Genomic DNA, 22,082 nt, shown 5'->3' on the forward strand with positions numbered 1-22,082 from the left:
CTTGGCCCAGAGGTCCTCCTGTCTTGTTAGAGTCCTTTTAGGTTTCCAGGAGTGACCCAGTGGTCACTGCGGACCGGCTGCAAAGCATTTACCGAGCGCTCGAGTGTGGAGCCCCGTGCGGGGCACGTGCTGTGAGGCTGCGTGGGACGCAGAAAGTAATAGCTCCGAGATGACCTCCAGGTCAGCGTAGTGGCGACAGAGATCAAAGGGAGATACGAACATGAAGTCTAGGAGGTAAATGGTAGCGACGGCTGCACTGCGCAGCGCAGGTCGTGTGGGGGACGCAATGCCACTGTAAAGGGCTGCGTCCACCCTCTGTCCTCCCCGGCCTGGCACCTCCGCCCTCCTCAAAGCTCCTGCCCATTCAGACAAGATTCTCCACTCGCCGTCCCTCCCTCGGCCAGGTGGCCAAGCTCACCAAGCTGCACCTCACGGCCTCCCAAGGGCCATAAATCTCGGCGGAGAGCCACGCGCACTGGACTGGGAGGCAGAAGTGCCTGCCCCCGTGCCCGCCGCTGCGCGCAGGCCCGAGCGCTGCAGGCACCGCAGGCCGAGGCGCGTCCGCGGCCCTGTCCCGGGTCCCACCGGCCCACTCGGGGCCCGCTTATCTGTCCCTCCCGGTGCTCGCAGGGCGGACCGCAGCCCCTCGATTTCTCTCTGCTGGGACCACGTACTACAAGCACTGCTGGGCTCGGCGTTTTTTAACGGGCAGGCCGGGGCGGGGAACGCGCGCCATCTCCGTCCGCCCCGTCCGCTGTTCGGCGTAAAGCCTGAGCCGGGCGGCCGAGCAGCCGCCATCCTGGGGGTGAAAAGAGGGAAGGACTGGGGTCCCGAGCCCCGAACCTCTCGGAGGCCGGGTCGGCGCTGCTCTCCAGGGCGACCCGCCCCCCGCCGCCCCCACCGGGGAGTCCACCCTGCGGGCCTCCCCGCCTCTTCCCTCCCACGGCCCGGCGGGACCGGGACGCGGGAGTGAGGGCCACTGCGGAAAGGCCACGGGACACCCGCGCCTGTGCCCGCGGTGAGGCCGGCGGCGCCTCCCGTGGCCTGAGCCTCCCGGGCGGGCGGCCGAGGGACACGGAAGGGGAGAGAGCGGCGCCCCGGGGACTGAGCGCCGCGGAGAAAGTCCCCCGGGACCGCGACCCCTGCGCTGGGGGAGGCGGGGCGGACGCGCAGGAAGATGCCGAGGTGGGGCCGAGAGAACACCCGCCGACCCCGAACCGCCCCCTCGCGTGTCCCACCCCGAGTTCCCCGGGAGCAGCCGAGAGACCCCGCGGGCCGCCCCAGCGCCGCCCCCCGTGGGTGGGCTTCGCGTCCCCGCTGGGTTTCGGGCCACCACGTGACTTCCACGAAGCGCGCGGGAGCGGGGGCAGCGGGAAGCCGCGGCGGGGGTGGGCTGGGGACCCCGAGGGCGGCCCCGGGGGGAGGAACCGGGGCGGGGCGGGCTCGGGGACGCGCGGCCGGGACGGGGCGGGGAAGCCCGGGGCTGGCGCTCCGCCAAGCGCGCCGGGCGAGCGGGAAGCCCGAGGGGCGGGGCGGGGGGCCGGCGGCCGGCAGGTGCGGCGCCACGATGCCGGGGGCGGGCGGGCGCCGGTAGGTAGCGCCGCCCGTGCAGGACGCGGCGAGCCGCGCGGCCGCTCCACCGCGAGGCGGCGCGGCGGGCGGGCTGGGCCGAGGAGCGCCCGGCATGTCGCAGGGGCTCCCGGCCGCCGGCAGCGTCCTGCAGAGGAGCGTCGCGGCGCCCGGGAACCAGCCGCAGGTAGCGAGGGGGAGGCCCGGGGCGGGCGGCGGGGCGGCGCCGGCGGACGGTGCGGGGCTCCGGGGTGCGGACCGCCGGGCGGGAGGGTGGTCCCGGGGGCGTCCGGACGGCGCCCCGGCTCCCGCACGCCGCGTGGACAGACAGAACCGGGGGGGCGCCGGCACCTGGCTGGGCGGCGCACGGTCCGCGTTCCCCGGCACGTGGGGTCCGCGCGGCCGGCACTGCGCCGCCGCCCGCTGCCATCCCGCCCCCGGCGCGCCGGGCCCTTTCCCGGAGCCCCGAGTGGGGACCAGGGCGCGGAGGGGGGAAATTCAGCCCGAGGGGCACCTCGTGTCCGGGCACAACGTCCACTGCCCGCGGCCGGAGCGGGACTGGGGAACTCGGGACCCGTTCGCCGAGGGGTGCGAGGCGGGGGCCTCCAGGGGGCGGACTCCACCCCCCGCCGGTGGACCCGCGCCCGCGCCCGGTCCTCGGCGCTGCCCCTGCAGCCTCCGCAACTGCGCGCTTGCACTGGAGACCCGCCCGCCTGCAGCAACGGCGGTGGGAGACTCCCCGCGACCTGCTGCGGGACCGCGTCTTCCCGTCGTGTTGCCGCGCTTCTCACGCTTCTCGCCTCGGTGCCCGGCGAAGGCTTCGTCCAAGGACGATGCTGCGGACTCTCAGGTCTGAGCTGGCGGCTGGCTCTGCCGCACGCGGACCGAAGCCGGTGGCGATTTGCTTAACCTCTCTGAGCCCGTGGTTTTCCCCACCTGTAAAAGGCACACGTATGATAACACCGAATGATTTTCGTGAGGACTAACTGATATATGGGTACTAATATATGGATTTCTAAACACTTTGCAACCCTCTTTCTACATGTTTCTTCTGGGTTGCCAGGCGTGACCATGGAGTAGGTGATAATCCAGTTTAGAGTGTAAACTCCCAGAGGGCAGGCCACTTGCAGCTTCCTTCTGCCCTATGACTTTCTGATTATGAGGCACAAAGAGGCATGATTTAGTGACGTGCACAATAAAGGACTCAATACAAAATAGCAGCTCCCTGGCTGATGAGGCTGAGTGGACGAGTGCCCGCCTGTGAACCAAAGGGTCGCAGATTCGATTCCCAGTCAGCGCACGTGCCTGGGTTGCAAGCCCGGTCCCCAGTTGGGGGCGTGCAAGAGGCAACCACACATTGGTGTTTCTCTCCCTGTCTTTCTCCTTTCCCTCTCCTCTCTCAAAAAATAAATAAATTATCTTAAAAAAAGATTCTGTTAAAAAAATACCAACCTCAACAGAGGTAACTGAGGGCATACTGTGCGCTGGGAGCTTTAAGATAAAATCTCATTTTATCTCATGCTGCAGTTCCCGGCATGTCTCTCCAGTGCCCGGGGCCACGCCTGGCACGTGGCAGGGTGCTCAGTGCACAGGATCGAAAGGATGAATGAATCACACTTACAATAAGTGAGAAAACTGAAAATTCAGAGAATATGGTCACCAAGGCCATATTGACAGTAGGAGAAAATGAAGCGAAACAAAACCCCAGGAGCTGTGTACTTCTAAAGCTGGTGTTCCGTCCTGTCCACCACATCCCCCCGTGCTGTTCGGGTTCTGTGGAGCAAGACCCCTTTGCCACTCAAAGGTTACATCTGAACACCTTGCGTCTGCTTCCTTTTAAGCTCCAGGCCTCTTCTACTTTTTATGCTGCTAGTGAATGTGTCGTTTCCTCTTCCCCTTTATTCCTGCAGATGCTAAACGTTATTTACCTGTATTACTTGGGGAGATGGTATGTGTCTCTTTTATTTGGAACACCGGCTAGATACAATGATAACTAAACATTTGCTTTCAATTAACATGGACAATTAAGTAGCTTTCCTGTGTTTTTGCCCCCACTGATCTCTTGGCTTTTGAACTCTGTGAAGGTAGGATTCCCCGCCCCCCACCAGCACCCCTGCCCCGGTTTCTTCTCACCGGGTTCTTCTCACCGGGTTCTGCAAAGCAAACGCTGCTCCCTTCTCCACGTTCTTTATACCGGAATCAAGTGTTTTTGCCGTGGTAGATGCACTTTTATGCCTGCCCGTTCCACCATAGCTCTCGGAGGAGTCAACAAGGTTTAGTTAAATTTTGTGTATCACTAAGGGCTTTCAAGACACATCATGAACTTGCTTTCTGATTTGTTCAGACGTGTGAGACTCAATGGCAATCGAGCATGGTTCACACGAGCATGTTGTCAGTGGTGGTTAAGGTCACCTGGTGCGCCGCTGGCAGAGCTGTGTGGTTGCAGTGAGTTATAAGAGTAAGTGTACTTTGTGCAGAGTATCAAAAGCCCCCGTTTGTGTGTCGTGGTAGAAAGCCCGGCACACAGCAAGGTTCAGGTAGCACATGCCTTCTGCCTTCTCCATTCTCGAGAAGCGGTGCCAACACCACACGGCTCTTCCAGGCACACACCCTGTGGGCAGAGGTTGGTGAACATTGGTGGAGTCCGACAAACCTGAGTTGCACTTCCCATTCACGCGCTTACTCGCCGTGGTACCTGGAGCAAGTTCCTTAACCTCTCGGAGTTTCTTATTCCTCATCTTTTAAGTGGCGGTCACACCACACATTTCTCAGGGTGGTCGTGGGGGTTGGCAGCAGAGTGCAGCCGTAGCACAGGCCGGCTTGCTCCTGAACAAGGGGCTACTCTGACCCCACCGATGCAGCGACAAGCATTGCCGTCACTGCGAGGAAGGCAGTGAGCAATGCTGCGTGAGGCGAGAGGGCAGGCAAGCACCGGGAAGGCAAGGGGCCCCCACATCACTCCTGACCACGTGTTTCCCCCCAGAGCCCTGAGGATGATGACAGGAAGGTCAGAAGGAGAGAAAAAAACCGAGTCGCTGCTCAGAGAAGTCGGAAGAAGCAGACGCAGAAAGCCGACAAACTCCATGAGGTGAGACCGTGGTCGGGGCAGAGCCATGTTGGGGCCACAGTGCAGGACCTTGCACTGTGCTGGTGGCTTCGAGGTCACTTCCTCCTCATCACCAATTAGGCCACATGCATGTCTAATTCTGCTGTGTCTTCCAGCCCCGTGTTCTGGTTCCTCACTCACTGGCCTCTTCATTCCTCCCTCGTCCACTGTTTTCATCTCACACCCAAGTTTCTTTCTTTGTAAAGCAATAAAACCCAAACTTCCTTTTCATCCTGACTCCCTTTCGAGCTAGTGCCCATTTCTTTTCTTTCCTCACTTTTCTGCTTCTTAAAGAGAGTGGTGCCGTCTCCATGGCCTCAGTTCCCATTTTTCCCCAATCCTCTGATTTTGTTTCTGCAACCTTTCGATACACAGGACGATGGTCCAACCGACTGAGCCACCTGGCCAGCCTGACCCTCTTCCTTTTGAAACAATCTTTCAAGGTCATTACCTTCCAAGACAACAACAACACATTTCATACTACTCCGGACCCTCTTAAGCACCTTTTCTCTTGATTTCTTTGTTAGATTTCTACCTCTGTTGTCTTAAATGTTGTTAACCACATTCTGTCCTTTTTCTTCTCACCCTGGGGAATGTAATCTGTGCTCTGTCTGCCAACGTCAGCCCCTGCAGGAAAGACCTCTGCTCCGGCCCTAAGCCCCATCTCCAGTGTTTCCCAGTGGGTCTGCTGCAGGTTCCTCTCCTGCAGCACGGCCGTAACAGAAGGTCCGTTTACCCTGAGACTTTCTCTTCTCCTTGTCTACTTAATGGAGCTAACGGTCTTCCTCATCACTGAAATCGAGAACCTGGGTTTATCCTAAACTCCTCCTTTATCCTCGCCCCCTGTGCGTGATTCCCACACCATGTCGCCCAGGACACGGGCACCACTTCCCATCAGCAGCTGCCCTATGAGGCATCCAAGGGTGTGTCCGGGAAACGGGTGACAGTTCCGAGCTCTCGTCTTTGCACGGCGTCGATGCAAATCGTTATGGGTTTCAGGTGAACGCTCTCCTGTGTACTTTCTTGCCATAATTGTCTCAGTAGGGCCAATCAGGGGCACTGACGGCAGAGGAGAGACTGAGGTGTTTGAAGGAGAATGACAGTCTCTGAAACCTTTGACAAGGAAGAGAGCAGAGACTCAGCACGCACATGTCCAGGGAGAGGTGACCCACTGATGCAACCTCCCAGCACAGCATGTTATGCAACCGATTCTTTCCCGGAAGTAGCAAGGCTGGGCCCGAGGCTCTTCCGACTAGGGTGAGAGAAGGTCCTTCCCACATGTTATTCATTCTGTAAAGTTTCCGCAGACGGACTGCGGTGCCTCAGCCTCTTTCCTTCCTACCCTCTTGCCCCTGGTTCTAGCACCATGTTACCGAAGATCACCCAGAGAGGGCCTGCGGCTGTCAGTGCACAGCCCTGAGCTCAGGACACGCGCCTGTTGGGCAGTGAGAGCTTCCCCCCGCCAAGAAGCGTCTAGTCCAAAAAAAACCCAGTAGAGGACACTCAGTTTAAAGTCTCACGCGGTTATGTGTATAGAGACGACTAAATGACTTGAGCAGGATCTTTCACAGAGTAAGGTCAAGTACATTCATTCCTCAAATACTTGCTAAGCACTACTGTGGCATTGCCACTAGGTCACAGAGAGAGGACCGGCACCTTATTCCTGTGCCTGGGAGGCATAGGAGTTCCCGAGGAAAGACTGTTAGTTTCCCGTGGCTGCTGTAATAAATTACCAAAAAATTGGGTGGTTTGAAACGACACAGATTTGTTATCTTACAGCTTTGGAGGTAAGATGTCTTAAATGGACCTCCCTGGGCTGAAATCGAGGTATCGACAGGGCTGCATTCCTTTTGGAAACTCTGGAGAACCAGTGTCCTGTTTTTTTCACTTTCTAGAAGCGTCTGTGTCCCTTCACTTGTGGTCCCCTTCCATCTTCCAAGCCAGCTGGCCAGTTGAGTCTTTCTTATGCTTCATTACTCTGACACTTTTTGTATAGTCACATCCCCTTTTCTGATTCCTGACTCCTCCCTTCACTTCCAAGGACCCTGGTGATGACCTTGGGTCCACCTGCACAACCCAGAATAGTCTCCTCCTTTTAAGGCTCTTAACGTAATCTGCAAAGTCCCTTTGCCACTTAAGCTTACATACTCATAGGCTCCACAGATGGGATGTAAACATCCTTTGGGGGGCAGGGCATTGTTCTGCCTACCACAGGAGGCAGCAGAACTATTTTACTGCAGAGTTAAGACAGATCTTTCTCAGTGTCTGCCATTGCTGGATTCAATAACCGAGTGAACCACCTGCCTGGGAAACCTAAGGGTGGCGGCGCTACACGTAGTCCTGCCTGACCCTCTTAGCACGGCAGGTGGCGGACCCTTCCGTGGGGTTCCTACCCTGTTCTGCTGTCCATGGACTTGACTAGTCCTGCCAGGTGGCCTTTCCAGAAGTGAGGCTGATCGGTCTGAAGCCCAGTCCCTCCACGGAAGAGCCCTCCCTTCTCCTCTTCCTCCGTGAGCTAGAAGGACAGATGAGCACCATGCACCCCAGTGGATCGCTTCAGCAAGGCCGGCTTTGTTGAGAAACACGGTGTCAGGGCGGGTCACACCTTCACCGTTACTAGCCACACACATGTCGTTGGTGACAAGAAGGTGTGAGGGAGCTGGTGTCTGGCTCAGGAAAACGGAAGTGTCCGATCCTTCCATAGAAGAAGAGCGTCGTGTCTGGGCCAAGGGCACCAGGCGAATAATCCCACCTCCTTCCAGGGAGCACACCCTAGTTATGGGGAATCTTTTTTACCAGTTCAGGGATCTAGTAAAAAAAAAAAAAGTAAACATAGTAAAAAATGATTATTTTTAAACTTTGAAAAAATCTCCGTATTGGGGGGTGGGGTGATCTCACTGTGCTCCAGTGAGCTGAGGGCGGAGCACCTGGGGCGCTGCTCTCAGTCTTGGCAGGAAGCCCCTCGGGCCCCCGGGGCTCCCTGGCCACGTGCAGGGTGGGAAGAGGGAGAGGGGACCCAGAGTGGGGAGACCCCTCCTCCAACCTCCTCCTGGTGTGAACGCGGCCGGCGCACAGGGAGACAGCGAGGGGCAGAAGACGGCCACCTGACAGCAGCCACAGCAGCTTGCTAGTCCCTGAGAAGGTTCGAGTCACTGTCCCACAAATCCCTCGATCCCAGACTCTGGGGTACGTGGCTGAACATCTCAAACTCACTCAGATCTTTATTTGCCTTTCTTTACAATTTTTTTATTTCTTGATTTTAGAGAGAAACATTGATTCGTTGTTCCAGTTATTTATGCACTCATTGGCTGGCTTTTCCATGTGCCCTGACCAGGGATCGAACCCAACACCTTGGCATATTGGGATGGCGCTCTAACCAACCGAGCTACCCGGCCAGGGCTCTTTGCCTTTCTTGAATACCATGACGGAGAATACTTAGAGCAAGACTTGTTTAAAATTCCCAGCTTTCTCCCCTGCCTTCCTCGCTCACTCACCTCCAACACCCTGAAAACCCCCTTCAGTCCCAGCTCCTGTAAGTCCCTCCGCCATCTCCCTCCCCTCCATCTCCAAGGCCAGAAAACTGTCCTTGGGGCAGGACCTCCTGGGGGGGGGGGGCAGGGCAGTGGGAGGAGCCTGCACAGGCCAAGCCAGGGGGAGGCTGGGGCTGCTCCTCAGGGTGAGTTTTCTCCCCAGGGTGGGGTGGCTGGAAGCCCGATTGCCGTGGTGAGCAGTGCCTCTGTGGACCTCAGCACTCTCTGTGGCTTTTCAGGTCAGCCCTTCCAAGTGCTCGCACCTCTCAGGGGGATTTCGACCCCTATTCATCTCTGAACAGTAGGCACCCGCCTGCGTCCACACTCACAGACGGGCACCCAAGCGAGTGATCCAGCTCCTACAACAAGCCGAAAGGCACTGCTCTTAGAAGTGGGTCAGACCGGTGGTTGCCAGGCACCCCAAGGTGTAAGACTGAGAGGGGATTTTGAGTCAGAGAGGGAAGGCAGCGATGCCATCCTCAGGAGCCCCAAATGTCACAAACGACCAATTTCTCGGGTATCACGGTTGCGGTATGCGTTGCTGCAGCTCTTTCAGATACGGCAGATTCTAAGAGAATGCTTCGTGTTCAGTCCTCACTTGGTTTAGAAACTGATGATGACACGAATTTTGACAGTCCTTGCTGGTGACACATTTTTCTGCTGGGAAAGGCATCAGCTTCAGCCTCGGGAATCGACTTGTTTTAAAACCCTGAGCTCTGACGGCCCGTCTCTGCCGGTAACCACCCTGGGGAAATTCGGGTCCAGGCACTGCCACGCGAAAAGCCCGAATTGCTGCCGTGGCAGGAGAGTGGCAGTTGACCTTGAAATGAGGGATCAGGCTCCGGTCCTCGTGACTCTGGTCAAGTCATGGCGCCTCTCAGAGTTTCAGTTTTCTCGCTTGTGAAACGGGGTCCGTGTGTGGCTGGCTCCTCCCGCCGGCCTTCTCCCCCCGCCCTCGTCCCCTTCCCTGCCTAGTGAGCATCTCTGGTCCCTGGTCCTGCACAATCTTCTTTGCCACTCTCATCCCTCCCTCTGCCTCCGAGGCATCCCAAACCCTGAATATCCCCAGACAGCCCCCCATTCCCCGGTCAACCTCTTAAATGCCCAGACCAGGGCTTCTCAGCCTTGGGGCTGGAGAGCTCCTTGTTGTTGGGGGCTGGCCTCTGCCCTCCCAATGCAGTAGCACCCTGTTCCCCCACACTGTCTCCAGACACTCCACGTGTCCCCCGGGCTTGCCCAGCTCGCCCCAGTGCAGAGCCACTGCCCCAGACGGCTTCATTTCTGAGACGGAACTGGGGTTGGCAGTGACACACCACCTCTAATCCGCAGACACTGCTTTGTGACAGTGTCCGGGCAGGTCCCCGGGAAGGCAGAGCAGTACCCTCAGCCCTCCTGGGGCGAGGGATTCGAAACCCAGCAATGGCTGAGCTGAACTGAGCATCTCTTTGGAAACGACAAAGCGTCTAGTGTTCTTTTTATTTTTCACGCGTGCGAAGTCCTCCAGGTAATTTCTTCTCCGTGTGGGGTGGGCCGTACTCTTTCAGACCCTTTGTCCCCACTCCGTGCTGTTTTGTGTCCTCTCCCTCCCCTCCCGGCTCCTCCTTTTATTTCTGTAGAACTGGCCTCACGGGAAGATTTGTACTTCTCTCATATTCTCTCGGCTCGATAAAAGTCCCTGGGCATATTTGTGAGTAAAACTTAAATCCCAGAGGAGAAAGTCCCCGTTTAGAAGGCCTGAGAGGGGCCTGGGCCGGGGTTTGGGCAGAGCAGCTGCGGCCAAAGCAACGTGACTCCGCGTGGCTCCCAGAGATGATGCTCGGAAGCCCACGGTGCCTCACCACAGAATTCAGTCCATACAGAAAGTCGGTTTGGAATATTTTGCCACAGGAAGAGGATTTCCTATTCTTTGGAATCTAGCTTAAACGTTAGTGCATTGGAACCATTTCAATCTATCCTCCTTTTCCTTGGAAGTGACGAACACTTCCAGTTGTGGGGTGAAGTGTGTGTGTGTGTGTGTGTGTGTGTGTGTGTGAGTGTGAGAGAGAGAGAGACAGAGACAGCCCAGCATCCACCTGCTGCAGGCAGGCTTCCCGCCGGCGGCGCCGAGGCTTCCATCCCCTTGTCTCCCATCTAGACCTCCCCTTGCCCGCGGAGGGCTTGGTTGCTGGGTCTGTAGACTGAATTCTGACTCTAGAACTAGAGCTTGTCAGGGGCCAGAGGAAAGCATGAGCAGTCGGCAGTGCTAGGCATGGAGGAAAGCAGAAGGCAGAACAGGGCCGACGTGCTGGTGATGCCAGCCTGACCCAGCACAGCCTGTGGGAGGAGGGGGGAGGCCTGTTGCCTTGGAGAATCTTCCAGACCACCCTGAGAGCCTGCCTAGGAGATGCAGAGGCCCAATGGCTCAGCTGACCTTTGCATGCAGCCCCTTAGGGCCCCTTGTCCTTGGAGGGAGGAAGATGCCTAGAGGAGAAGGAGACAGAGGCCTGAGGGTCACCGAGAACTTAGATGTCAGTACTGGGGCCTGTCAGGCAGGGGTACAAGAGAGGGTAGCAGAGGCCCGGCTGATATATATTTCTGATCTTTGGAGAGAAGCCTTGTTTTATTGTGACTGAATATAACATGAGATTGAATAAGATAATAAGAGATGTGCTTCCATTAGGTACTGTGATCATGGCAGCCTTCCTGGAGGTGGAGGACTTGAGCCGGACCCACAGAGAAAAAGAGGGAGGCAGTCCAGGGGCAGAGTCGGGAATGTGCCTTTGCCTTCAGAGCCTGTTAAGAAGATCTGACATTTTTAGTGGTATTCCTTAAAAATTCCTGGACAGAGAAAAGCTGTGATGGATAATAAGTTTGGGCCCCCTACTCAGGAAGCATGGTATGCATAGTACCATAAAGCCTGATGTAGGAATCGACCTAGGAAAGCCTGAAAACCCCGTGTCGATGAGATTTAAGTAAGATTTAGATAAGCCTTAGGGGGTGTCTGTTGACAAGCTGCAGAGCCACTGCCAATTGGCTGGGTCTTTAGAGCTTATTCACGACCTGGATGGAAAAAAAGGAAGACCGGCTTGACCTGTTTATCAAGCTGGTGGACAGCTCATGGCTTGTGGTGTCACTAACCCAGGAGCCAACACAGTCAAGGTTCTAAAAGATTTGGGAGGCTGGAAGATGCTTAGGGGGCAGGGTGAAATTCGGCAGAGGCAAGTGTGAAGCCGGTCCTTAGGCTTCAAAGCATCGATCGTTCTTCATGGACAGACAGAGAAGCAGCAGGTGCAGACAAAGCTCGAACTTCTCTGCGCGCTCAGAGTCCCCAGGGCGAGGTGGCAAGAGGCTGGTGTCCAGCCCAGAGCAGGTTCCTCCACAGTCCACCCTTTGCAGGGTCAGGCGCACTGTCCCTGGAGCCATGCCCTGCATTTTGGGAATGGCGTTCTCCAAGAGCTCCTGACAAATTGGAGCATGTGTTGGGTGATGTCCAGGAGGGCAAAGGGCACGGGAGTCCTCAAACCAAGGAACCCAGAGGACCTGAGACAGTTGAGCCCAGGCAATACCTAAAGGGAAGTGGTATGGGCTGTCTCCTAACATTTCAAGAACTGTGATGTTGAAAAAGTATTGAATTTACTCTATGTGGTTCCCTAAGGTGGAAGCAAGCCCAAAAGGTGGGTTTGAAGGAGAGAGAGTTTCTGGATCAGTGCAAAGAGGAGCTCTGTCACACAGCTGCTCAGAAATGGCAGGGACTGTCTTTGAAGGGGACGGGGCTCAGTGCAGCTTGGATGTCTGAGCTAGAATTCCGCAGGGAAGGTTTCTGCCTTGTGTGGGGTGGGCTAAGGAGTCTCGCTGATCCCTTCTGGTTCTAAGCCCCCATAAGCTCTGATGCAGAGGAAATTTACCATGTGAGTAGTGGCGCAAAGCCAAAGCAAAGGGGTGTTTTCATTCATTTACTCAGGACTCAACAAACATGTCTGGTGTTGGAGGCACTGTCCTGGGTGCAGGCGCTGTCTACAGCAGTGGCCCAACCGAGGCCTTTAGAATGCTGGTCAGCACCTGGGGGAAGGGAAGGCCGCAAAGGGGCGATAGGGAACTCTTCAAAGTGATGGAAGCAACATTCTGTCTTGATCAACATAGCTGTCTCCATTTGTTCAAACTCACTGAATTATACGCTTAAAATTGTGTATTTTATTTAATGTAAATGCTATCTCATAAAGTTTTTTAAGGAAAGATTTAATTTATTTATTTCTAGAGAGAGGTGAAGGGAGGCAGAAAGATCGATGTACGTCAGAAACATCTCTCTCTCCCCCAACCAAGCACCGGGCCCACAGCCCAGCATCTGCTCTAACCAGGAAGCAAACCAGCAACCTTTTGGTTTGCAGGACAAACACTCAACCCACTGAGCTATACCGGTCAGGGTTCCTATGAAAGTTTTTTCAACAACTACAGCCGTGCCTGCATGAACCTTTGGTCCTGGCAGGAGGAGAGAGACATTTAGCAAATGAACGGCTGGTTATGAGTGGTGGAGGGGGGCGTGGTTAATGAGAAAGCTTTCGTGGGAAGGAGGTGAGCATCACAGTGCAGGCGGGTCTGCCAGGATGACAGGAGAAGAGAACGCGTCTTCAGAGGTTGCCCATTCTCTGTCTTGCCCAGGAATACGAGTGTCTGGAACAAGAAAACACAGTGCTGCGGAGAGAGATCGGGAAGCTGACGGAGGAGCTGAGGCACCTGAGCGAGGCGCTGAAGGAGCACGAGAAGATGTGCCCGCTGCTGCTGTGCCCCATGAACTTGGTGCCGGTGCTGCGGCCGGACCCCGTGGCCGGCTGCCTGCCCCGGTGAAGCCCAGCCAGGAGCCTTGGTCTTTCTCACACCTGGGAGGAGGGTTCCCTCCACATCTGTGTACAAGGGGACCTGCGGCCAGGCCTCCTCCACCGTTTCCTCCTTCTGAAGAGGTCATCTTCTATCTCCTCCGGTGGTTGTGTGGCTCCTGGGTCTTGCTTCCAGGTCCTGGTCACCTCCCCCACAGCCAGGGCTCCTCCTTGGAGCTCTGGGCCACGTCCCATGGGCCCCTGACTCTGAGAGCCCTGAGCAGATCCAGATCAGGAGAACACCCTCACAACTACTTCCCTTCCACTTCGGCAGCTAGTAGGTTCCGCTGTGACGCAGAATCATTTTCTCTAGAATTTGGATAATAAAGATGGTTATTATCTCTCCTTTTGCCAAGTTCCTGGGATTTAGAGACACGGCACATTTTCTCTTCCTGTTGAGGTACCTACTGTCTCCTCAGGTGGTTTTGCAGCTCCTGGGTCTTACTTCCCCCTCCCGTCATCTCCCCTGCAGTCCCACCCGAACTAGATGGGAAGGCAGCTCTGGGGGCTGCGGAGCAAAGGCCGAAGGGACTTTCCGCCAGCCCAGCTTGCAGACCCCTCTGGCTGCCCTGACAGCTGATCTGCCCCTGCTGCTACCGCTGTCCAGCCGGCTGCTCACCCACTCCACTGCTGACCCCGGTGTCTGTGCCTGCCGGCCCCACTAGCTTGAGCCCCAGGGCTCCACATAATAACTCAGGGACCAAACTCCTCCCATTTGGTCGCTCTGTAACCCCAAGGCATTGGAGTGCCTGTGGGCTTGGAGACTCAGGAGTAGGGGTCCATGCAAGGGATGGAGAGAGGCTACATCTTGGGGGTGAAAGTGAGTCGTTTTCTGCCCGCTGCCCATGGGCCAGACCTTAATCCCTGCTACAAGAGAGGTCGGGGAATGAAATTGAGCTTTGTGCTTGGGGTGGAGGAACTGGATTGTGTGACTTTGTTAGTCTCTGGTGTGGAAGATCCAGCCTTTGCTCCTGCCACCTCACTGACACTGCCCACTCGGGTGTCCCCAGGAAGCTCTGGTTGCCAGGTCTAACACGAATATCTCAGGCTTTCTCCTCCTTTACTCTCCAACAGCCTAGGATACTGGCTTCTGTGTTCCTTCCTCTCTTTCTCCTTCTACCAGCTTCGCTCTATAAAGAACTCAGTCACCATCTCTCCCCCATCTGCACCCAGAACCCGGCTCTCTCCTGGGGCAGACCTGTACGCGCAGCTTCCCATCACATGTCTGGGAGGACATCCCACAGGCGTGTCCCCCTCCACACATTCAAAACTACCCATCACCTTTCCTTCAGACATGCTTCTCAATCTGTTTTCACCTGTTTTATGAAGAGCTCCATCGTCCACCTGGTCAGAAACTTTCATCCCATGAATGATTCCTCCAAAGCCTTCCTGTATCTCCTTAATATCCCCCAGGTCCAGCCGCTTGGCTCCAATGTGCAAATGGCCTGATCTGCTATCAAGAACTTTATTCAAAGTAGCTGGCGAGCACAGGGGGTTACCTCCGTAAGCTGTGCATTCACTCAGGTCGAGCTCTCAGTCAGGGACCATTAGGCCTTCACTTTTGATACCGAAACAGTACATTTGGAGCCGGGAACCAAAACTAAGGTAGCCCAGGCCGTGAGTCATGTTGCCAAGGCCATGTCCCTCCGAGATAACTGGAGCTGTAACGAGAGTTTTCAGAACGGAACTTGGCTGCAAAGGACATTCTCCTGAAGCTCCCATTCATGTTAGGGGCTGCCTGAGCTCCCCAACTCCTCCTCTGACAAAGTAGGAATTCCGCATAAACCCGAGAGACTATTAGATTATTCCAGGAGGGACAAGGGCAGTAGAGAAGTTGGTGGGCATCGGCTTTGCTGGCTCCGTTCACGCTGCGGCTGTGTGCCAGGCCCTGTGCGGGCGTCTGCGCCGGCTGCTGCTTGGGCGGGGGAAAGGGAGGAAGGCTGAGAAAGTGTTAGCAAGAAAGGAAGCCCTTCTTCACACCCAAGCAGCCACACCACTTCCTGTCCGTAGTCCCGCCCCTGCCTTGCACCAGCCCGGGGTTTGCAGCCTGGGATTTCCACCACTGAATCAGACCCCAGTTGTCACCCCAAATCTTGGTTGAGAACGATGATTCTAACGAACAGGAAAGCAAGAGACCCAAAAGCCCCTCTCTTCTTCCCCATCAGTACTAGGGTTTCCGCAGTCTTGTGGACTTACCAGGGCTCAGGGCTCTGCCCCAGGAGGAGCTAGAAGAAAAGGGGCAGCCCCGAGTGTCACTGACATGTCTTCTCTCTCATGACATCCTGGAAGCCCTGGCAGAGTCATCCACACCACGGCAAGAAGGCTCATAACAGACAACCAGGGAGCAGAAAGAAAGAAGACTGGAGAGGAGGAAGGAGAGAGAATGGAAGGGAAGGAGAGAGGAAAGAAAGAAGAAAAAGAGAAGGAGGAAGGGAAAAACGTGATGGGGATTCTTGAGCTCTGGACCTAAACCATCTCTGCTCCTAGGGAAGTTATGCTGAGTCCCCAGGAGGGTGTGCTAGTGAGAGCCCCCTGCCCCTCCAAATACTGCTGCATACCGTGGGGTGTGAGAGTGGAACTAGCCAAGGCCAGAATCTCTGGAAACCACTCTATGCTTGGAGTCAAGGGAACATTCCTGAATTGCTCATTTGGAAATTGACCACCTTGATGAAATTGTCCCCACCCCCATCCATTTGAGACAAAGGAGATCAGTGTGGTTAAATTGTCCACATGGACATCGTCGCTATTAGCATGAGCCACACCAAAAGTCTGAATTTAGCAGATGCCGGTGTGCTCGGCATGGCATGCTTGCAGATGTCCCACATCTGGGCTGTGTTCACGGCAGACTCCGCCTCTGGAGACAGTTCACCTGCTTTTTGGGGTGTTCTAGTATGACCTTTTCTGGTACGGTATTTTTAGGAAGATTGGAAATGTCATCGCAGATCAGATGAAAGGCCACTGGTCCAGAATTCCAGCCACGACTCTGAGGGAAAGTGAGGGAGAGTCCAGGGTCTGCATTTTAAGACACCATCCTTAAAGGCCAAAGGTACACTTGGAACTTCCCTAATTTCCCTTAATGACCCGCTACTTAATCTATCCATCCATTTATCAAGGCTCTTCTCGAACTACTTTAAGTTCACAGCAACGTTTTGCTCCAAATCCGATGCAAGTCATTCATGCACAGCAGGTGCCGGTGCCCAGGGACCTGGAGAACAGGGCCGTTTTCTGAGCATCTGGCCTTCACTGCGCTTCCTCCCAATCAGAGGCCAGGCAAAAAAAGCACCCTCCAAAATGTCAGAAACCCACAGAGGGCTCAACTCGCCCGGCAGGACTTTTGGAAACTGAGAAAGTGAGAAAGTGGTGGCCAGCATCCAAAGATTCAAGAATGGAAAGAACCAGTGGATGTATCCCACGGCCATTCTCGAACTATGGCGGGGAATTTGCTAATTATTAGTTAATTATTACTCAACTTATTAGCAATTAACTGCTTATTTTAATCATGTATTTATTTAGGCAATAAACAATACACATATTTCTAAAACTAAATAATAAATATGCATTAAAATAATAATTATTAATAATTTGTTATTGTTACTAGTTTACTAATTAGGTATCATTCAAATAATTAGGAGTGATGTACCCATTGTGCGTGTGGCAGAGAGCAGAACTGGCAACACACCTTAAAGAGCCCCCTTACCATACAATTTTAAAAACTCACCTCCAGACCTGTCTCGGTGTGAGCAGAGGAAATGGGATTTTTTTCATCTGGTTGGACCAGGGAACACTCCTACCTCAATTCTAAACAACCACAGGGCAGGGATGCTCTTTCATTTATCCATCTTTCTCTAGTTGTAAACCTTGATGCTCGCCACCTGTGACTAGCGCTCAAAGGGTCTGTTTGAATGACTGATGGAATGGCTGGCTACTCCTTCCTTAGTCTTCACCTCCGTTAAGTCCCTCACCCCCATTCCAATCCTCCCAAATCACTTAATCTTACCCTATTTGTCATTTGAATTCCTCATTGTGGTTTCCCCATTCAAGAGCATGGACCTAACCTACTTCCTTTGTTCCTGTAATTCTTCATCTGGGTCAGTTGGCCTGTTGCAAATTAGGGGTTCCCATAAATCAGCAATGAAATTGCTTCATAAAGGCCCTGAGACAACAGAGCCGAAAGTGACATGGGTTGATGACGATAAGGTGGAGGACCGGGGCAGAAAACACATCTCTTCAGTCATTGTCTTCCATTTTAGTTGAACGCTGTATATATAGTTCCTATATTTTTATTTGTTCTATGATCAGTACTGCTTGTCTTTAATATTTGATTAGGATTACTTATCACATGCTCATATGGAGTTCCTATGCAAATCACCAGTGGCCTGGTCTGGAGGGGAAGAAAGAATGAAATGGAATAGGCGGGTCTTCTGGGGAAAAGTTCAAGGGCAAAGGACTTGTTTTCCAGAAGACACCCCTACCCAGGTATTCCAATTGTAGTCTTTTAGGGTCTTTGAGCCATTTTACAACTTTGTGAATTGTGGGTACTTGACTTGTCGCCAAAGACAAAACGCAGGCCCTGTCCCGAGAAGGCTGGTTTGCTTTCCACCCTCTGCGCCCTGGATGAGCCAGTTCACTCTGTTTGCACATCCATCTCAGCCAATCGATAACTGTGCCTGTTCTTTGAAGTCCATTTTCAAATGGGCCGTAACCACGCAGCCCCCTATTCATCTCATTTTTAATTTTTATGATCTTATCTAACTTAATAATTATTAAGTGGATTTTTTTTACAAATGCTCATTTCATGTCTGAATAACAGCTATGATTTGGCCATTTGGTGAATTTATTCTAAACAGGGTTAAATGATCCCAGTGACGCTGAGGGATGTTCACCCCATGGGGACACAGAGAAAGCCAGGTAGTGTCATTGAGGGCCACCTCCAAGGAGCAGCATCTCTGGGGCCATTCCTCCTGTTCCGCTGTCCTGGGCTGTGTTGTCCTGAGTGAGTTCCTCACACCTGCTTCTCCTCCCCCTCGCTCTTTCTCCATCTCCTAAGCATCCTTTACATCACAGGCCAAACGTCACTTTCTCCAGCAGCTCCCAGCTCTGTGCATTGGTCACAGCATACATCCCATTCTATCCTTATGGCCCATTTAAGTAAATAGAGACACCAATGAGTGGGTGCCGATGGGAGAGACTCGACAGCACCTTGTATCCACCTGTTTTGACTTCCGAGAGAAAACTTCTGGGGCCTAAATGGAACCTTTGTGAAAACATCTTCCTTTCTTCTTTTTCAGTAGATGCATCACCCTTTTCTCTGTATTGTGTGTTTTCACATGCTGGGAAGCCCTCGCTGATACCTGTCCCACCTTTCCTTTGCCATCTTTTCTTATTTGTTCCCTCTTTTATCCTTTTTAGCACATTAGCACATTACAGGGCCCACAGAACTAATAATGCATAACTCAACCAGTATTTGCAAATAAATGCCTTAAAGGCAGGGACATCTCACACATTTCACCCTGGGGTTGTCTTCCAGGGGCCCGGGATGCTTCAGGGACACAACAGATGTGTGGGCATCTCCCTGAGGCCACCCTTGGTGTGACCCGGAAGCCAGCGTGCACAGTCTTCCCACCTCCAAAAGAAAATGATGCTCCCACCTCTGAGTCATCTGACCCCGGCAGGAAGCTAGAAAAGTAAAAGCATGAGAGGCCCTCTGGTCCCCAGATGAGACTGAGCAAATCTGTGCACTTACCCAAACCAATTCTTTACGTTAAGAAAGAGAATGACGATGATGCATTTCAGAAATATCCAGACCTTCAAACCTGGATTTCAGAAGACTTTGTGGTTCACTTCTATTTCACCCCAGGTCCCTGCGAATGTGCTTGGTGGTCACCAAAGGTTGTTCACCTTCTAGCTTATTGGGTGAGAAAATATGGAATCCTGTGTCTTTAAGAACTGAAACTGTTTAGAAACAGGATTTGATACCCTGTAGGAGACAAGAGACTTCCCTTTTGCTGTTCAAGTTTCATCTTCAGTTATCAGGAACTGAGCAGGGGCACCAGGACTTAGAGTTGCAGCAGCTCGGGTCTCTGAAGGTGCTGCTTTCTGGAAATGAATGCGCTCCTCTTTCCTTTTGAATGTAACTCATTGCAGTGAAAAGTGCATTTCAGAAAGTCCCTGGGTGACTCTGCATGTCCAGGGCTTTGCTGGAAGAGAGGAGCTCCTGGTCTAGCCCCAGATGCTGGCCAGGCCAGGAGCCCCCATCACCGCTCTTTGTCTGGCACAGCACCCCACAGTGGGGATGGGGGCCCTGGAGCAGTGAGCACGCCACCCAGCGGGAGGGCAAGAGTCAAGGGACCTTATGCGGGAAGTCTTACACGGAGAGGGTCACGTGGTCTATCCAACCCACTCACTCTGCAGCTGAAGCCGTCAAGGCCCAAAATGCCAGAGATGTTCCCTAGGGAAGGTCGGTGTGCTGTGTGCAGTGGGGTCAGGCCTGTCAGGGGGCCCAGGGTCTTGACTCCCTGCTGTTGGCTTTTCTGCCATTGCACAGTCACCCATACCACTGCCGTACACAGGCTGTGTCTGAGGCTGTGGTTTTGCTGTTGTGTCTCACTTGCCCCTAAACCCACACACCTGATCCATTCTCCGGCTCGCTCTGTGTCACGAGGCTGACCCCTACGTACTCCATCCTGTGCTTCCCGAAGGCTGGTTTCCAACCACCAGAGGAGACTGGAGGGAAAGGAGGAAGAGGGCAGGCAGCCCAGTGTTTCCTGCGTGTCCCTCCCTGGTTTGCAGCCCCAGATCTGGTAGTGGCTGCATTCCTCGGTGAGGATGGAGGCCGCTGCTCCCCAGCTCATCGCCCCTGGGCCCTAGTAGTACCATCCTCTGCCTCGGCCCCTTCAGGCCTAGATGGGAACAGCACCCTACTGTTGATATCCCTTGGATACCTCAGCACCCTTTGTTAGTTCCTTTAATCCTGCCCTGATCCCTGTAAATTCTCCCCATCAGAATGGAATCCTAGAAAATGATTAATCTGCTGGTCAGATTTGATCCTGCGTTCTGGGCCAGTCCGCTAGGGGCTAACAAAATCCACCTTGAATAACATCACCACCACTACCAAAATCACGGAGACAAATGCTTTATACTCACCCAGATCCCTAGGACACAGCACCCATCCAACAAATTAATGCCCAGAGAATACCATTCTCACCAGCGGCATCTGCCCCATGGAAGCAAAAACTAAAGGGCTGGCTGGAGTGCGTCCATCTCTGCTCTCTGCCTGCTGCTGTGCACTCAGCGAAACTGGATTCCTGGGCTCCCTGGGGGGAGGCGCGGACCTAATTCTTCTCTCAACCTCTCTCCTTCCCACTCCCGTATATAAACCTACTCTGCTCTTTATTTCACAAATCTGGGAAAGCGAAGCCGTCATCCACCTGTTTCCCAAGCTAGAAGTTGCAGGTTACCTGCAGCTCCTCTTCCCCCGAGGCCTGCTGGGCCCCAGACCCATCCCCGTCCATCTGCTCTCGTGTTTCCATGTGCACCGGCCTCACCTTGTCTGGACCAGTAGTTCTCGACCAGGGTCAGCTGGGGAGGGGTCTTTTTCCTTCCAAAATGCATTTGCTTTTCATTCTCCTTCCCTCGATTCCCTAAGAAGATATGATTTTTTTTTTAACCGGAGTAAGATGCATTTTGCGGCAAACCAATTCCCATATTCACTGGTTTTGCCTTTCATTATCTCTTACTTGGTATACTTACTCCCTGGCCTGCCTGCGTCCGGTCTCTCCAGACACCCTCAGAATTACCTGCCTTGAAGGCAAGACTGAGCATTTCCTTTTCTTGCTTAAACATCTTCAGTGGCTACAATGATAAAAGCCAACCCGCCTGGCCAGACAAGGTCTTTCACCATCTGGTTCTCACCAAGCCTTCCAGCTTCCTATCTGGAAGTGTAGAGAGAATGGAGCAGAAGGTGAGAGGATGGAACAGACATGAGGTGGCGTTAGGGCCGTGGCCGCTGGGCCCAGGTGAGGAGGAGCCTCAGACCGGAACTGCCCTCCCAGCCCAGAATCTGGGGGGGCTGACCGAGGATTTTCACGGGACTTTATCTCCTGCACACATCCACATGCAGCCCCATCACTTGACTAAATGTGACGAGTTTTACTTCCTTATAATCAGCAGCATCTAAGTCAATCAATGCCCTTTGTGAATGTCTCTACGTGGTCAGTACTTAATCATCTCCCAACTCCCAGTTCAAATAACACTTCCTTTGAGGAATCTGCCCCCCTGAGTTACCTGGTGAGAGCTAGTTTTCCTTCTCCCCTGCTGTTGTAGAAACTTGTATGTGTCTCTGCTACAGCATTGGTCTTATTTTATGCTATTATAGATTTATTGTATTATTTTTTAAGTTCCACCCTGGCTGGTGTAGCTCAGTGGATTGAGCACAGGCCTGCGAACCAAAAGATCGCGGTTCAACTCCCAGTCAGGGCACATGCCTGGGTTGCAGGCCATTTCCCAGCAGGGGGCACATGAGAGGCAGCCATACATTGATATTTCTCTCCCTCTCTCCTTCCCTTCCCCTCTAAAGATAAATAAATAAAATCATAATAAATAAATAAATAAATAAATAAAACACAAAAAAATAAAATTCCATACAAGTTGAGAATTGTCTTGTTCCAGTCTAAAAACCGCAACTATTTTCGAATAGAATTGCATTGAATCTACGGGTTAATTTGGAGAGAATTGGTTCTTGATAATATTGAGCCTTCCCATGCATCTCTATGATATATCTAGTCATTTATTTAAATGCTATTTAATTTCTCTCAGCTAATATGGTGTTTTACATATATTCAGTGTTTTGTAACACTTAATGTTTTATAATGTCCAATGTAGAAGTATCTCACATCTTTCATCAAATTTATTCCTAAGTACCTTATGCTTCCTGATGTTATTATAAATAAGATTTATAAGACTATAATCTTCCAGTTATTTGCTGCTGGTGTACTGCTATTTTTTGTATTGCCCTTATATCCTTTAACC

General features: G+C 53.5%; 1 protein-coding gene across 1 annotated transcript; it reads left to right on the top strand.

Annotated features, from left to right (window-relative positions):
* The first annotated feature begins 1,584 nt into the window (after positions 1-1,584).
* Positions 1,585-13,400, top strand: BATF3 (basic leucine zipper ATF-like transcription factor 3). The gene is made up of 3 exons (XM_037164325.2): positions 1,585-1,756; positions 4,553-4,657; positions 12,841-13,400. The coding sequence occupies exons 1-3, from the start codon at positions 1,685-1,687 to the stop codon at positions 13,024-13,026; spliced, it is 363 nt and encodes a 120-aa protein (XP_037020220.1). The 5' UTR covers positions 1,585-1,684; the 3' UTR covers positions 13,027-13,400.
* The last annotated feature ends 8,682 nt before the right edge of the window (positions 13,401-22,082 follow it).

The sequence above is a fragment of the Artibeus jamaicensis genome, unplaced genomic scaffold (genome assembly GCF_021234435.1).
Source record: "Artibeus jamaicensis isolate MK-2021 breed Jamaican fruit bat unplaced genomic scaffold, CSHL_Jam_final contig_2170, whole genome shotgun sequence".
Classification (NCBI taxonomy): domain Eukaryota; kingdom Metazoa; phylum Chordata; class Mammalia; order Chiroptera; family Phyllostomidae; genus Artibeus; species Artibeus jamaicensis.